Source organism: Melozone crissalis, unplaced genomic scaffold (assembly GCF_028551555.1).
Source record: "Melozone crissalis strain CALT ecotype California unplaced genomic scaffold, PUWL_Pcris_2 ptg000009l_1, whole genome shotgun sequence".
NCBI classification, from domain to species: domain Eukaryota; kingdom Metazoa; phylum Chordata; class Aves; order Passeriformes; family Passerellidae; genus Melozone; species Melozone crissalis.
Window position 1 is genome coordinate 1,905,182 of NW_026535787.1, and position 16,777 is coordinate 1,921,958.

General features: G+C 48.7%; 1 protein-coding gene across 2 annotated transcripts in view; it reads left to right on the plus strand.

Annotated features, from left to right (window-relative positions):
* The first annotated feature begins 2,082 nt into the window (after positions 1-2,082).
* RAB6A (RAB6A, member RAS oncogene family) overlaps positions 2,083-16,777 on the plus strand; it is a 39,945-nt gene continuing 25,250 nt past the window's right edge. Inside the window, exon 1 of one of the 2 annotated variants that reach the window (XM_054270272.1) lies at positions 2,083-2,363. In XM_054270272.1, coding sequence (XP_054126247.1) covers positions 2,294-2,363 — 70 coding nt within the window. In that variant the 5' untranslated portion in view covers positions 2,083-2,293. The remainder of the gene's footprint in view (positions 2,364-16,777) is intronic. The other variant, XM_054270271.1, reaches the window with a different exon arrangement.

Genomic DNA, 16,777 nt, shown 5'->3' on the forward strand with positions numbered 1-16,777 from the left:
TTGCCTGCCCTTTGATCCCACCTGGCCTTGAGCACCACAATTAATGCAAGTGACTCCTAATTCCCTGCCCTCCAGTTCTGTGTGCCCCTGGAGTGGGACTGCACCCCTCAATTCCCTCTGCCCCTCCTGGGGACTCACCTTTGTTCCACCCCCAAAACGTGGCTGAGTGTGGGGCAGGGCAGGAACAGATTGCAGGGATTGCTGCTGTCCTCTGTGTCTCCGTGAGAAACGAGTCCACCTCTCCTGCAGTGAGGAATGTCTCTGCTATCCATCATAGGTGGATACATTTTAAGGCCAAAAGGGACTGTTAAATCAGGCAATTCACTCTCCTGCACATCACCCTGGATGGGGTTCCAGTGACTTATGGCTCTATGGAATGGATCACTCCTCTCCCCGTGAAACCATCTTTCTCACAAAGGCTGCCCTCCATTTTCCCTGGATACAAAGATAGTGCTGCTCTTGGCAGCTTGTTCTAGTAGCTGAACACCCTCTCTGTTAGGACACAGTCCTTAATTCCAACTGCAATGTGCCTTTCTTTGCCTTTTGCATCATTTCACATCCCTGTTGCAGGAGCACAACTTCCAAACCTGTTGTTATCATATTTCTAGAGTCCCATACCTTCTACCTCCACAGCTCTCAGGCTGCCACAGCTCCATCACATCAGGGGCACAGACTTCCTCCTCTGCTTACTGCTGCTACTTCTCAGCCAGGGCTCCTTCCAGGCTGTCCCTGCCTGGCCAAGCCCACCCCCTTTTATCCCAGCTACCTTCACCAGCCACAGCTGCAGCCCATCTAGAGCAACCGGGGCTCATCAGGGCAAGGCCCATACACAGATATTCAATATACAATACAGATATTTTACTGGGATTCTACTATACAAACCTTTTTGTGACATTTCCATGGAGAAGTTGAGGGGACTTGATGACTTCCTTTTCCTGCACCACACTTGAAAACTCCAGGAAGCTGCTTCTCCTGTTTAAGGTTTCCCATGCCTTGCTTCCACTTCTTTTCAGACTCATCCAATGATGAAAACAATCAAGAAGTGTTCAAACAGACCTCAGAAGAAAACCTCTGTTTCACGTGTCTCCTCCTCTGCCTTCAGCTGTTGTTTTCCCTGGGACTCATGGGAAAGATCCTGGAATGAACCATGACACAAAAACAAGGACAATATCTGTATTTAATATTTGAGATCCTGTCAGGCCAGGCTAGGTTCCCTTTTTCAGCCACACAACCAGTGTGGAAGCACTCCCAGATGCCAAGTGCAGAGCTGGATGGGAGATTCTGCTCATATCTATTAAAACTTGCTTAAATTTACTCACCTGATTAAAGACACATTTTTCTGTTTTAGTTCTCTGGTACTCCAAGGCCTGGGTGAAAAAACCCCAACCCTTGGTGAAGCAGTTCATCACATTGAGGGAATATAAATGAAAGGATCAAAAATAGAAAGACCTTCAAAACTAAACATGGAGCAGGATCCTTTTCCTTGACTATCAGAGCAGAGATGCTCTGGAACAATCTCCCACCCAAGGTTTAAACAGGAGGGGCGAGGATGCGCCTGGAAACCTCCTAAAACACCGAACTTTGAGGGCAGAGTGGAGGAAAATGGGCAAAAACTAGTGAAAGGCAAAGCGGGCCCCTCCAGCAAAAGGCGGAGGGCCCTGAGCCCCTGTCAAAGGATGGCAGTGGGGATCACTGGGAAATATCGCCTTGCTGTGAGGGACCTGCTCCCCAGAGATCTCCTCTGAAAGGAGAATCTGCGCCAGGGTAGGATTTTAAGCCTTTGCTTTTAAGGACTTTGCTGGTTGTCCCCTCACGCCCGTGCGGGCCGGGTACACCTTGCAGCCCTTACCCGGGCGCTGAGGATGTGAGGGCGGCGAGGCCCTGGCACTGCCCAGAGCAGCCCCTGGATCCCGGGCAGTGCCCAAGCACAGGGCTTGCAGCAGCCTGTGCCGGAGGAAGGTGTCCCTGCCCCCGGCAGGGGTGGCACTGGCAGATTGTCCGCGTCCCTCCCAGCCCGAACCATTCCCGGCCCGTAGCCGAGGGAAGCGCCCACAGCGCCTGCGCGGGGCGGGCGGAGCGCCGGCTCCGGGAGCGCGGGGGGGCGAGCGGCGGCACCGACACCGGCACCGACACCGATCACCGGCACCTCACCGGGGCTCGCAGCCTCCGCCGGGCAGGAGCAGGACGAGGGGAAGCGGCAGGAGGAGGCGGAGGCGGAGAGAAGCGGTCGCGGTCGCGGGTGCCGCCGCGGGGAGCGGAGCGAGCGCGGGGCGGCGGCGGCGGCTCCTCCATCATGTCGTCGGGCGGGGACTTCGGGAACCCGCTGCGGAAATTCAAGCTGGTGTTCCTGGGCGAGCAGAGCGGTGAGTCACCGCCCGCCGAGGGCCGGGACCCCAGAACGACACTGGCTGCCCTCGGGGGGCACGAAGGGACCCCCTCCTCATCCTCCCCGGCATCCTCAGGAGCGGCTCTGACACCCACCCGCCTTCATGGGGTCTGGTGGGATCTCCCTCCTCACCCTCATGGGGGCTGATGGGATCCCCCTCCTCACCCTTATGGGGGCTGATGGGATCCCCCTCCTCACCCTTCCTGACATCCACCCTCCCTCATGGGGTCTGGTGGGGTCCCCTTCCTCACCCTTCCTGACACCCACCTCCTCTTCAAGGGGTGTGATGGGATCCCCCTCCTCCTTGTCCCCTACATCCATCCACCCTCATGGGGTCTGATGGGATCCCGTTCCTCACCCTTATGGGGTGTGATGGGATCCCCCTCCTCATTCTCCCCGACACCCACCCACCCTCATGGGGTCTGACTGGGGACGCCCTCCTCATTCTCCCTGAAACCACCCACCCTCATGGGTTCTAATTGGGATCCCCCTCATTCTCCCTGACACCCACCCACTCTTATGGGATCTGATGGGATCCCCCTCCTCACCCTTCCTGACACCCACCCACCCTCATGGGATCTGATGGGATCCCCTCCTCAGGACACCCATCCTCTGTCATGAGATCCCTGCCACCCCCCCACCCTGGTGGGGCTCCGTGGGGTTCAGCCCTGCTTTAACCCCCCCACCCAGCAAAGCCCATCTGCAGGAGCAGTTGCTGATTCATTGGGTCCCGGCTCCTCTGGTTTTTGGGGGGCAGGAGTCTCGATCCGCAGCGTTTGCTGTGGGAATCCAGCGTTTTTCCATAATGGAGTTATGTCTTGGCAGAGCGACGCTCTGAATATTTAATTCAGTCAATGAGGTTTTCTTCCCTGTCTTTGGAATGAAAAAAAAAAAAAAAAAAAAAAAAAAAAAAAAAAAAAGCCCAACCTAAACAATGTCTCCTCCTGTCTCCTCCTTCCTCAGCGGAAGGCCTCTATCTCCAATGCTGCATTCCAAATTTTTCCCTTGGAAGAGTTTTCTGAAAAAAAAAAGAAAAAGAAAAAGCTCCTTTATGAGATGCTTTGTGCAATTCTGGGGATATACTGTGAGATCTATGACATAATGAATAGGTGCAAAATATTTTCTGTCTTGGGGTGGGGTATTTGCTCCCTCAGCCACCTTTGGTCTGTGTTGGTAGGAGATGATGAAATACTGGTTGGTTTAATTTTTTGGCTAAATTAGTTGTATCTTGGTGTTTCCTCACTCAGATGGTGATAAGGCTGCGGTTGAAATTATTTACCTGTGTGTTGGCAATTTTCTTTAGTCTGTTCCTTGAATCATTCCCTTTTTATTTTGTGGTTTTGGGGTTGAAACAGCTCTTCTCATATCAGGGATTTGGGGAGCACGAGTGCAACTTGATTATTTATTATTTTTTGGGTAAGTCACCTGATCTGTTTGGTAAGGTGCTATTCGGCCAGCCATTTTATGAGGATTTTGGATGAGGGTCATGTGTAGAAAATGCTGTTTGTTTTTTTTTTTTGTTTGGTTGGTATTTTTCCCAGGTATTTGATAACAGGAATCTGAAATATTTACAAAGGGCTGTGATGATTTCTGAGCTTCAGTACCACGAAGCTTTTCAAATCCATCCTTGGAAGGTTGTGGCACTTGGTGCAGACCTCAAACCTCAGCAGCTCTTCCTTCACACGTGGATTCCTTGTCTCCTCTAGCAGACATAACGTCAGATATCTGCTTCCTCTAGGAATTTTTTTCTTTTCCCTCTCAGCTAATCATGGAAGGTTTGAAATAATTCCCAGTCACAGCATGAAGCTCGGGGAGGAGAGGAGGGATTCTGTGGGTACAGCCCAGCGAAATCCTCCTGGCCCAGCACTCCCAGCCCTGCGTGTGCTGCCGGGGCTGGGGCTGGGGGCTGCCTGGGAGCTGCCTGGAGAGCAGGCAGGGCTGGCAGCTGCAGGGTGGGCTCCAGCCCTGCCCCTGCCTTTGTCTGGGCTGCCTCGGTGCCAGCTCGCTCCGTGGTGGCCGCGCATCCCGCGGGTGCTGCAGCGTGGGCATGCTCCGACACGGCTCCCTGAGCCTGCCTCCCTGAGACACGGCCCTTCCTCCCGGAGTGAAGCTCCTCACATGTCTCTGTCATGATGTCATTCCCTGTAATTTTTTATTTTTTTTTATTTCTTTAACTGCCCGGAGGATGCGGAGCTCTCCCGGAGGAATAGACGCCCTCGTGATGTTTGGAGAAAGCTGCGGGAGATTCTGGTGCTGCAGAAAGGGAGCTGGGGCGGGCTGTGCTCACACCTTGCTGTTCTTTGTCTGGAGGGTTAAGGGGGATGCAGAAATAAAAGTTTTTTAGGACAGAAGCTTTCCCAGCCCAGGAGATCTTTGTACAACTGTTGCGCTGGATTGCAGCCTTTGCTTCCTGTTCAGATGAAAGGTTCTGTGCCCTGTTGGAAGGCCATAATTAGAGATATGCTCTGGCTGCTGGTGGCAGGCTGAGTGCTCTGCCTTCCCTTACATCCAGGGCCTTCAGGATGACAAATGAAATGGTACAAAGGTCTGTGATGGCCATTAGCTGCCTCAGCATCCAGAGCTGTGCTGGCTGTACACGGCCTCGCCAATAAACATGTGTCTCGAGGCTGAGGAAATCTGAGCTGCAGCTCCTTGCTGGGCAGCCTTTGCAGCCCTTCCTTGGCAGATCTAGAAGCATCCCTGGGTGTTTCATTTCTGTGTGAGGGTGGGATTGCCCGTGCACGCAGTGTGAGGTTGGCTCTGCTCTCCTCAGCCATGTTGTGGGAGTTCGGTGCCGTATCCTCAGCGTTCACAGGGACTGCAGTGCCTCTGCCTCGTGCCCTTCAGCACCGCTGCAGATGCTCTTTCCCCTGCTAAGGTGCTGCTTTTCCCTGCTCCTCAGTCCCCCAGATCTCCTTGTCCCTGGGGCTTGTGGCCCCCTCGCCCCTCCCAGGCCCAGCTGGGGCCTCGCTGCGTGCGCTGTGGGTGCATCACGAGCCTGCAGCATCATCCCTGCCCAGCCAGAGGAATCCTCTCCTCCCTTCCCATCCCTGTTTTTGCTAACTTCTGCAGGGATACAGCATTGGCTGGCTAGGAGAAGGCAACTTCACCAGCACTCTCCTTAATTGAATTACTTTTCTCAATGATTGAAGATTATACAGAGTTTAGCAGTTTTAAATATGCTAATCTTTGCTAAAAAGGCAGGGAGAGCTCTCAGTGCTGAGGGATTAGATAGAGCTATTGTGTGTGGGGAAGTATGTTTCTTACTGCCTTTGATCTGGTTTTATCAGGTGGTTTTCATCAGTCCTAACACCTCAAGTTTAAGGAATTCTGATTTCTGGGTCACGTCAGGGAGTGGACACTTCACCTACATTGGGGTGGCTTGCAGTAAATATGACACATATTCAAATATTAATAACCTCTTTGGTTCTGCTTTGCATAGGAACACCTCTACTTGTTAATAAATGGATTTTTTTTTTTTTATTGAGTGGGCAGAAGTGAATGCTGGGGCACTGCAACAGAAATATTTGTTTGTCACGTGAGTTTCTACTGCAGCTTTCATTGGCAAGCAGGTCTGAAGGGCACCAACGTGTACAGAAAGCACAAGAACTCCCAGCTGTCTCTCTGTGCCAGCATTTCTGCAGAAGATCTTGAAGGAAATTAGAACCAGTTGCATTTGGGGTTTTTTTAATCAGGAGCTGAGATTTTTAATATTGAAAGCCAGTGCTAAGTGCAGTGTAATAACTTTGGAGATGTAGCAGTTTGGAAAGCACTAATGAGCTGTTGTGTTGCATAACGCTGTTGGTCCAGGCACTGCTGAGCAGCGTGATGTGGCTCATTGGATCACTGGGGAGCTGCAGGTGCTCTGTGTGTGACGTGGGGCTGCTGTGGCCCTGCTCACAGCTGGCACACACTGCTCCCTGTGCTGCCTAAAACTCCCTTGTTTTAAGGGATTCTCAGTTTCACAAACCCCAGAGGGTGTTACCTTGTCGCACTGGTGGTTTAAAGGCTTATCCCCTCCCCTCCGGGTAATTTCCCAACCCTGTGGTTTTCCTGTGGCTGGGCCTTCAGATACTTGGGGTTCTCTTTGGACTGGCTGAATTTTCCATGAGTCTCTTAACTTGGGCTTCACATCTGGAAATGGAACATCAGCAGCGCATCCCAACCAAGGGGGAGTCAGGCAGGAACACCAGGAGGGCTGCATGGATGAACAAGGAACTCCTGGGCAAGCTCAAACCCAGAATGGAAGCCTGGGAGGGTGGAAGTGGGGGCAGGTTGCACAGAAATTGTCTGAGCAGCCAGAGATCAGGTTAGGAAACCCAAAGCCCTGATAGAATTCAACCTGGCCAGTCATCTGGGGCAGCAAGAAAAGCTTCTGTGGCGATAAAGGAAAAGTGTGGGGTCTCTGCAGAAGGAAGCAGGAGGTCTGGTTACCCCAGGAGAAGGCTGAGGCACTCAGTGACTTCCTGTGCCTCGATTTTCACCTGTGTTCCTCAGGGCTCAGCCATGGGATCAGCACTGTGGAACATCTGCACTGGTGACAGGTCCCTTCCCACCCAAACTGTTCTGGGATTCTTTCACAGTGCAGTGTGCTTGGTGTCTGATCCTTCAAGATCTTGAGCTCCACCATTTCTCTTCTTTCTCTTCTCCATCCCTGAAAAATCCCTCCCTGCAGCAACGTGTGCAAGGAGCACAGAGAAAAAGCCATCAGTGTTTTGTGGTGCCTGTTCTCACGGTGCCTTTTGATCCCTGGCTATTTGTGGAAGCCTCTGAAGGAGCTGTGTCTGTTCTTGAAAGGAGGAGTAGCTGTGCCTTGCTGAACTCTGCTGTGCTTTTCTCTCTCTGTGCATCTCAGAAATAATCTGTGAGCTGGAAGGAAAATGATCATCCTTTCCCTTGATGTGCCATAATGGATTTTCTATCTGCAGCTCTCGGGGTGCTGGTGGTACCTGGCACGGGACCCAGGCTCTGCAGAGCAGGTGCCTGAAAGCTTTTGCTGGGGCTGGAAGTGGGACTAATGGAGAAACAAAGGCAGGGAAGCTCATCTGAGCCCACCTTAGCAGATGATGTGGCATTTGGGAATCACCAGAGCCCACAGCCATTTTTCTCAGCTTCAGTGATGGCTAAAAATGTGTCTTCTGCCATCAGTCTGTGAGGAAAGAGCTGCCTTTTAGTTACCTGCTAATTTAGTCCAGATGTTTAAAGGCATTTTGTTGTGCTCATGCATGCACAAGTAGCTGTTGTGCACACTAATGGTTATAAAACCCCAAACCAACCAAGCAAAACAAGCCAGCCAAACCCTTCAGTGCTCTGAAAAGTGGCTCAGGAAAACCCACACGTTGCTGCCTCAACATGAACACCATCAGACTTTTCAAGCCAACCTCCAGAATTTACCTGTGAGGCCTGTAAGAACAGTGACCTTGCGATACACGGGTGTTTCTGAGCAGGTGTGGAAATGCTGATCCATCTCTCCCACTTTGGAGCAGGGAAAAGAGCTCTGAGATCATGGGCTGATCAAGGACTCGGTGATCTTGGAGGTCTTTTCCAACCTAGATGCAGTGTTTTGAAAATTAACAGATGTCATCAAATTGGTGATGGGTTTGACACGTTCATATAAATTATTTATGGAAGCAGTTTAAATGAAAAATGTGTGTCTTGGCAAACAAATGGCAGCAAAATGTGGACTTGCAGTGAAAGTCAAATTTTTCAGGTCTCTTGGCTTGATTTATTTACTGAGCTCACAGAAGTTGACGAGCTAAATGAATTCTTTGTTTTCCCCTCAGCATAAACCGAACTCTTCTGGCTCTTAATATTATGAAAGGCCCAGGGACAGTGAACAATTCCATCAATTATTTTATGTCAGACATTTTCCTTTTATGTTCAAACCATGTTCTGGAATATTTGAGTGATATTAACCAGAAAAAATGACTTTTTTGTGTGTTTCAGTACGATTTAACTCTTACCCAAATGAAGCCTAGTGCATCACAAAAAAAGACAATCTGGGAAGCAAATATTGTGTGAAACTGAATGTAAATAAATTTGGTGTGAGCTCTGAGTTGTCAAGCCCCTTGCTTGCTTCTGGCTGCCTCCTGTTGGGTCTGGCAAAGAGGAATTTTGGGAAGGAAATCCTTATTCAGCTGTCCAGCACAATGGTGCATTTAATTAATTTGACTTCTTAGAGTCAGGGTGTGAGTTGCCTGGTTTTTATCTTGGTTTGCATTTCCTTTCTGCTGGACCTGGATGGGCGTGTGCTGATGTCACCATGGCAGCTGCTGCTGTTTGAGCAAGGAGGGATTTTGGGGTTCCCTTGGAGCAGTGTCCCTGCCTCTCCCCCATGGAGCAGGGATTTTGGGGCTCCCTTGGAGCAGTCTCTGTGCCTGTCCCCCATGGAGCAGGGATTTTGGGGTTCCCTTGGAGCAGTGTCCCTGCCTGTCCCCCATGGAGCAGGGATTTTGGGGTTCCCTTGGAGCAGTGTTTGTGCCTGTCCCCATGGAGCAGGGATTTTGGGGCTCCCTTGGAGCAGTGTCCCTGCCTGCCCCCATGGAGCAGGGATTTTGGGGCTCACTTGGAGCAGGGATTTTGGGGTACCCTTGGAGCAGTGTCCCTGCCTGTCCCCCATGGAGCAGGGATTTTGGGGTACCCTCGGAGCAGTGTCCCTGCCTGTCCCCCATGGAGCAGGGATTTTGGGGTACCCTCGGAGCAGTGTCCCTGCCTGTCCCCCATGGAGCAGGGATTTTGGGGCTCCCTTGGAGCAGGGATTTTGGGGCTCCCTTGGAGCAGTCTCCATGCCCTGAGCAGCTGTCTGTATCCCCTGGAGATGGCACCCAGCTATTCTGAGTGTCTCAGGCTCGTGGTGTTCTCTCATCCAGACATGTGTAGGTGTTACCAACACACAGAATGAAGGCTTTGCCTTAGCTCTGAAGCATATTTGCCCGGAATTGAAAGAGTTATGGAGCAATATTGATGAGCAGTATTTTGTCTTCAGGCACAAGCAGGAAGGGGCAGCTAAACCTGCTAATGAGAAAATGTCTTAACTTTGAGTTGGTCTTTTCTCTGTCTTGAATTGTGACCCTTTAAACCTCTGTACTATTAACATTTGCACCATTCAGACGAGTGCCATTTATCCTGCTAAGTGACTTTCCTTTAATGGTTTGCTTCTTCAGGAGCAATCAGCGATTGCTGCAGAAAAACCAACCCACTCCAGCATTTCTGTAATTAATGCAGGGGCCAGTTTATTCCATTCCACTAAATGCTTCCTGCTGCGCTTCCTGCCCGTGCCCCTGTCTAGGTTTGAGTTACAGCAAGTTAATTTTCATCATGTTCTTGATATCTGCAACACAAAGAGGAGGGAGATTAAAACTGGAAAGGAGAGGGGCCCATGGAGGGTGCAGCATCCCTGGCAAAGCTCCAGGCAGTGCCTGATGCAGGATTGGCGAGATCCCTGTCAGTGTGGGCTTTAGGTAGCTGCTGCTGGAGTTGGGAAAAGAGAGTTCCTGTTAACAGGTTGGGACTCTGTAGTAGGAGTCCTAGTAAAATATCAGTATTGTATTTGAATATCTGTGTTGTATTTGAATATCTGTATTGTATATTGAATATCTGTATTGTATATTGAATATCTGTGTATAGGCCTTGCCCTGGTGAGCCCCGGTTGTTCCTGATGGGCTGCAGCTGTGATGTCCTTCAGTGGGCTGCAGCTGTGGCTGGTGAAGGTAACTGGGATAAAAGGGGATGGGCTTGGCCAGGCAGGGACAGCCTGGAGGGAGTGCTGACTGAGAAGGAGCAACAAGCAGAAGGTGAGGTCTGTGCTGTGAAGAACTGCCCCCAAGAAATATCACTGAGAAGGTATGGGACTCTAGAAATATCATTGTGACAGTGTGGGACTCTAGAAATATGAAATACAAGATAACAACAGGGTTCTAGTCCTGTAGAGGCTCTGCAGCTGCACAGGAGTGGGCAGACAGCATTGGATTCATGTGAGTGCAGCTCTGTTTCTCTGCAGCTTCCTTTTTTTAATGGTGATGTTGCCTTTTCTGGAAGTTGAAAATACTCATTCCTGTCCTCCTCTGCTGGTACAGCACTGGCTGTGGGAGCCCCTGGTATCAGTGACTGGAGGGTTTTTTGAATGGCCTGGTGGAAGGAAGGCTTGGTAGAGAAATCTGAACTGGCTGGGTGATGGAGTCGTGCAGTGGGTGTCTGAGTGGTGGAGGAGATGGAGAACATTCTCTTTTGAAGGAATTTCTAACTCTTTTCTGACTTTCCTCACAGCAGTATGCAGGTATTCATGCTAGAGGTTTGCTGCCCTGTCTTGTCTCTAGTACCTCATTGTTCTTTTCCCCTTCCCCTTGCTTGATTCTGCAGCAGCTTTTTGGGCATTTTGTCCTTGACTCACTCAAAAAGGCTGAGAAGTCACTTGTGTCCACATCAAACCCAGGATGGCTCTCCTCAAGCTGAGCTGGTGCCACTGATTGGGGTGAAGCCAGAGGTGAATCCTTCAGCAGCAGCTGGACACAGCTGGAAGAGGGGCTGATGGCTGAAGACAGCTGGAGTATCATCACAAGGAAATCCCAATCTTTTTGGTTTGTTTCCTTTTTTCCCCTGACCTTGGAATGCTTTACAAAGAGCATTTCACAGGGTTGCTCTATTCCAGTCTCTCACTGCTGGGCTTACTCACCACTTCTTGTAATTTCTCCTCAGCTTTTCCAGCTGCCCCTTAATATTAAATATTTATGTGTTCAAATCATAATTATGTTCCTACTCTTTCTGTTCTTCCAGTTTCCCGCTTGTCTGCCCTAGCTGAATTATCTTTGCTCTTTTTTCACTGGGCAGTCATCAGTTTTCTCCACCACTGTACAGTTGTGACCATAATTCTCTTCCACTTTTTTTATTTTTATTTCTGGTTGCTCTTAAAACACAATGTGACTTGAAGAAGAGGATGGTGTTTATTTTTTTTCCCCCTGACACTGCATAAACAGTAGGGAGATCAAACACTCATGTCCCATAAAATTGACCTCTTTATTTGGATGCTGTTGTGCAACAGCAGACTTGAAAAAAGCTTTTCCCAGTGAAAAAAGCTTTTCCAATCTTGGTGTTAAAATATTTCCCCCCTCCGTGGTGAAATGCAAAGGGTCCATAGGTTGCCTCTGTTTCTAGGCTTGGTGGACTCTGTACTGTCACAGTGAGAAATTCACAGTTGCAAATAAATTCCTTGGGTTTAGGAATTCTACATTTTTGCTTAAAAATGCAAGAGATTTAGGAAACTCAAAAGGAGCCTTGTGTGAACTACTACACTTTGCCTCCAGTAAATCCTGCCATCTAGAGAAAAATGTCCCTGGGGGATTGTGTGGCTGATAGTTTAAATTTGGTTGTTTGGTCTGTGCAAGCCTTGCATGGCTGAGGGAGAGGCAGAGATTTGAGATCTGGCTTTGCCTGCCTGCTTCCAGATCCCAGCAAGAGCAAAGCTTTTTTAGCTTTACCTTTGGAAACTGGAGGGGGGGAAGAAGTGTCCTACATGAGGTGTTTTTAAGAGCAGCTCTGTGCTTTTCCCTGCATTTGGTGCCTCTCAGCTGCTTGCCTAAGGACCTGAGTTTAGAGCTAACCCCTAAAAGTTGGTTTTGGGCAGCCTGAAGACCCCAAAATATTTTCTGTGCACATTTATACAAGGAATTGCTCAAGTCAGAAACAATTCTTAGAGGATAAATATTACACTTAAATAGGAACTCAACTATTAAGTGTCCTTAATATGAAAGAATTGTTCTTCTGGAAAATACTGCCGGAGGAGAGTGTTTATTTCAAGATCCTGTATCCCAGGTGGAGTGTAGGTAATTCTTGTCTGAAGGATCTTCTGCTCCAAACCCAGTTTCTCATAGAAACGCTTCCTTTTTTTCTGTAGTTGAATCCTACAATTCCTTCTGGAATATCCATTCATCTAGAAGAGATCAGAATAAAACACAAGCAGAACTTGTTCCCTTTACTACTTGCAACCAAATTTCTGCCTTTTAAAGACTAGCTATTTTTAATTTTAGATGGGTATAGTACTTGAATATCTGTAAGTAAAAGAAAAGGGGGAAATATTGTGCTTGAATATCTGTGTCTAGGCCTTGCCCTGATGAGCCCCTGTTGTTCCTGATGGGCTGCAGCTGTGGCTAATGAAGATAACTGGGATAAAAGGGGGTGGGCTTGGCCACTCAGAGAAAGGAGCCCTGGCTGAGAAGCAGCACCAAGCAGCAGCAGAAGTCTGTGCTGTGAAGAACTGCCCCCAAGAAATAACTGCGAGAAGGTATGGGACTAGAAATATGATAACAGCAGGTGAATTTCAGACGTTGGGTTTGCAGGGCCTTCAGGCTCCGTGGCTCTGCCCAAGGCATTTGTGAAGTACAGCTGGGAAGGAACAAATTCATAGTCAGCTCCATGTGGAGAGGTCAGTGTCTCAGTTTGGAATAAGTTAGAGGAAGAGGGGGAGATTTTGGAGGAAGAGTTTCCCATTGAAGAGTTGGGAATTGATGTCATGGTTTAACATCCTTTAGCTTGGAGTAGTTAATTTGCAGTGCAGGCAGCAGGAGCCTGAACGCCTGCTGGCCTCCATCCTGCCCCAGTTCCCAGGAGAGGAGCTGGGGCAGCTCAGGATCAGGAGGTGTGAAGGAGAGTGGGACAGTGTGGTGTCAGGATATCCTTCCCCGAATCCTTAATGCCAGGGATTGTAGGATTGTGCCGCTGGCCCCATACAGGCTCTGAGCAGCCCAGAGCCCGCAGCTCCTTCATCTGCTCAGTTTTACACCCTTTGGGTTTCTGTTACTAAAAACCAAATTGTGGTTGGGGTTTTTTTTGGTTTCCCAAACCCCAGGGTTCTGTGGTGTCCCTGTGCTGTGCTTTACAGCAGCTGTGTTCCCTCTGCCTGCCAGGGCAGCTCCATCACGTGCACAAACCCGTGTGTGTCCCCGGTTATTGTCACAGCAGTCCCCAGGTGTTCTCCACAACCAGCCCTGTCAGCTCACATCAGCAGATGCCTGCAGGAGAGCTGTGCTTACTGAGGCTACTCCAGGCACTTTTTCCTTGCAAGCTGCCTCTTCATAAGCCAGCTGCATTCGCCTTAAATCAGGATTATTTTAGCATCTTGTCCAAAGTCGCTTCTGAAGAAACACTCGCCCGTGTGCCTGCCTGGGGAATGAGTTTGAGGAGCTCCTGTGGAAGCTGTTCTGCACCTCCTGTGTGGAAAGAGCAGAGAACAGCTCCCAATCCTTCCAGTGCTACCCAGGAGATGGTAGGCTGTGGCAATCAGATGGAATCACTCAGGAGAATGCTATATGGAGCTCTCATCCCCTTTTTTCTTTTCCTTCTTTGCTTCCCCCAGCAGGAAATTTCTCACACAGTGTGAGAGAGCAGGAATTTCTTTGTGGCAGTGTGGGGAGTCAGGAGAGGAAGCATTTGCTTGTTTTGCCACTGGGATAATGGTGCTGGGGAAACATTAGGCAAGATTGAACTGAGTTTAAGGATGGAGGGAAGGGAAGGGGATGGTAATCCCTTGCATTTTAATAGGTCTCCTGAAACTTGTCTGACTCCTCGCTGGAAATGGCTGACTTAGCAGTGCTTGTTGTGCTTTCAAGGGTAAAACATCTTTGGGGAGGGAGCAGGAGCTTGTTCCAAGGGCTCCATTTGGCCGGGGAAGCAGTGCCTGGGTTCCCTCAGCTGGATGCTGGCACCTGCTGGTGTAGCCTGCGTGGGGATAATGCTCTGTGCTCAGAGCTGGGAACGTTTCCCCTCAGAAATGCATCCTCAGGTGGCTGCTCCCTGCTGCCTCTCTCTCCTGCCTCAGGAACAGAGCTCTGAGGAATCCAGGGGAGTGTTTCCATATTGGATGAAGCATTAGCCTATCATTTGCAGTTTATTTAACAGAAGTTACTTCTGGGAAGTGTTCTGTTTGAGGATTTCTCCGCAGATTTCTGTCTAAACTGCCTGTGAATATTGTTTGTTATGGGAACAAATTCTGTGTTAAAGGTATTTAAACCAGAATTTCATAATTAGGTTTTCACTGTCTGCTTCTTCTTTCCAAAGTGGTTGGATAGCATTTAGTCTCTGACTTAAATTGAGCACTTAAAGTGGCTGTAAATTTGGAAATCAGTTCAAGGGATCCCTCAAGCTTCAGGTAATGAAGGAGCTCTTGCCTCCTTCCCCTTTTGCCCACGTGGAATTTGTGCTTTCCAGAGCCACTCCCCACCCTTCCAACGTAATGCCTGTCCAGAGTGGCTTAATTACTTTTGCTGCTTCTCCATATATAGCATTTTATTTCTTTCAGGCCTTTCACAAGCAGATAATTAGGTATTTAAAAATGAAATACTGAGATGTAAAAATTGGATCTTAGGAATGTTTAATTACAGAAGGTCTCCAGGTGGGTTTTTGCTCAGTCCTGCACTGGTTTTTAATGGAAAGTTGGAATGATAGAACCTGGATGCAGCTTCAAAAAGTGATTTCATCCCCATGGGCTTTAACTGCCATCGTATATAAAGTGAATATTGAGCCATCTTTGCATGACAGTAATAAAGCTTCAGCATTGGGCTCTGAAACTTGATAGGCCAAATTTTTGTGTGGGAATGGACTGAAATAGAGTAGAATAGTTGGATGTGTCTCTAATGTGATTTGTCTCATTGTGCTCAAAGCAGAACTTTAATGATGTGGGATAAAGTTGAGTTGTTCTGAAATCTCAACCCAAACACTGCAACCCAGAATCCATACTTTGTCCAAAAGCTGAGTTGCTGAGGTGATGGTTTGTCTGGAGTGGTGCTGTAGGGATTATTGGAGCAATAATGAGCAGGCTGTGTTGGGAAGAATGAAATAGTAAATGTCACCTGCCAGGGTGTCACTACCCAGGGTCTAGCACTGTTATTCCTTTTCCCAGTCATCCTCCAACTGCTCTGCCTCACAAATATGCTCTTAAATGAGTTGTTTTCCTCACAGAAATGTAATTAGAAATATCACCTAACTAAATGCTGGGGATAGGATTGAGTCCAGTTTTGGGATTTGTCTTCCCAGGGTGAAACCCAGTGTTTAAAACCAGAGTGAGGAGTCCAAAAGAGGTGACTTAGTGAGAGCTGCTGCTGTTCATCACCTTTAGAAAAATCATTTCTGAGATGCAGGAGCAGCTTCCCAGTAGCATCTCCTGCATGAAATGTCTTCCTCTTTGCAGTTTGTGCTGCACTTGCCAGCTGAATTGTTGTTCAGGTCCCCCTGGAATTCCTCCATTCACTGTGCCTTGCTCCTGAGCAATTTTGGGTGGAGACTGTGGTCACATGGACTTCTGGGCTACTAAATCTTCCTCCTTCCTCAGCTCCACAGTCATCCTCTCCTGGTCAGAATTTCCCTGGCATGTGCTTTACAATATTTCCAAGTGCTGCCTTGTGTTACCAAGCTGAGGGTCCTGAGGCATTTTGTGAGCAGTAAAGATAAAATCCTTTGGAGAATATTTGATGCCTCATTGGAAACTATTTTAAAAGCTTTAACTATGTAAGATAAGAAGGAAAGCCAAGTCCTCAGGCTGTGGTGAAAAAAAAATCCTTGTGAGTTTGAAAATTTTGAAGTTTTTTTGCATTCCTGGCAAATAATGAGAGACTGCAGAGAAGCCTTTGAAATGTAAAGGTGGCCTGTGAGTACCCTTTAGTTAATGAACCAAGTGATATCCATGGAACCATGAGTGTATCCCCCAGAATTCCTGTTCTCTGGTTGGTGTCAAACTCATCCCCATGGAAGTGAGAGGCATCCTCATGTGGGTTTCCCTCCCAGCCACTGGAGTGTAAATCTTATCTGTCTGCTCCAAGGGGCCAAGATTTGTGCCCTGATGCTGTGACATAGCATGGGACACAGCTGGAGGTGTCTTTTGCCTTTTCCATGCTTTTGTCACACTTGTCCTGCACCCCTTAGGAGCCAGAATTGTTGGGACCTTTCCTATGGGTGCTTTGTCTCATCCCTTACAGCTTGGGCAAAATTCTTGTGTCTCCCCGTTCTTTTGTTTTCCTTATCTGCACAGCTCCTCCAAATCTTGATCTTCTGGTTGCTTTATCTTGGGTTGTTCTCTCTGATTTGAATGAAGCCACGTTTACCACACAGTGCAGCAATTGGCGCTGTGGGATTCCATTCCTGCTGTTCCCTGTGGTTCCAGGTGTTCATGTTTCATTTTTCCCATTGCAGCATTTGGGTTTCAGCTCTTCACGGGATTCCAAGGCTCCTCATCCAAGCCAAAACTCTTGCTTTGCCTGGCCATTGGAAGTTGAAGATGGTTTCTGGTTTCCACACCGGTTTAACCTAAACTAAATGTAAAAAACCCACCCAGCATTTCAGAAATGGGCAGGACTTCACTTCAGCCATATTTAATCAGAATATTTGCCCCTTCTGTGTGAAATGGTG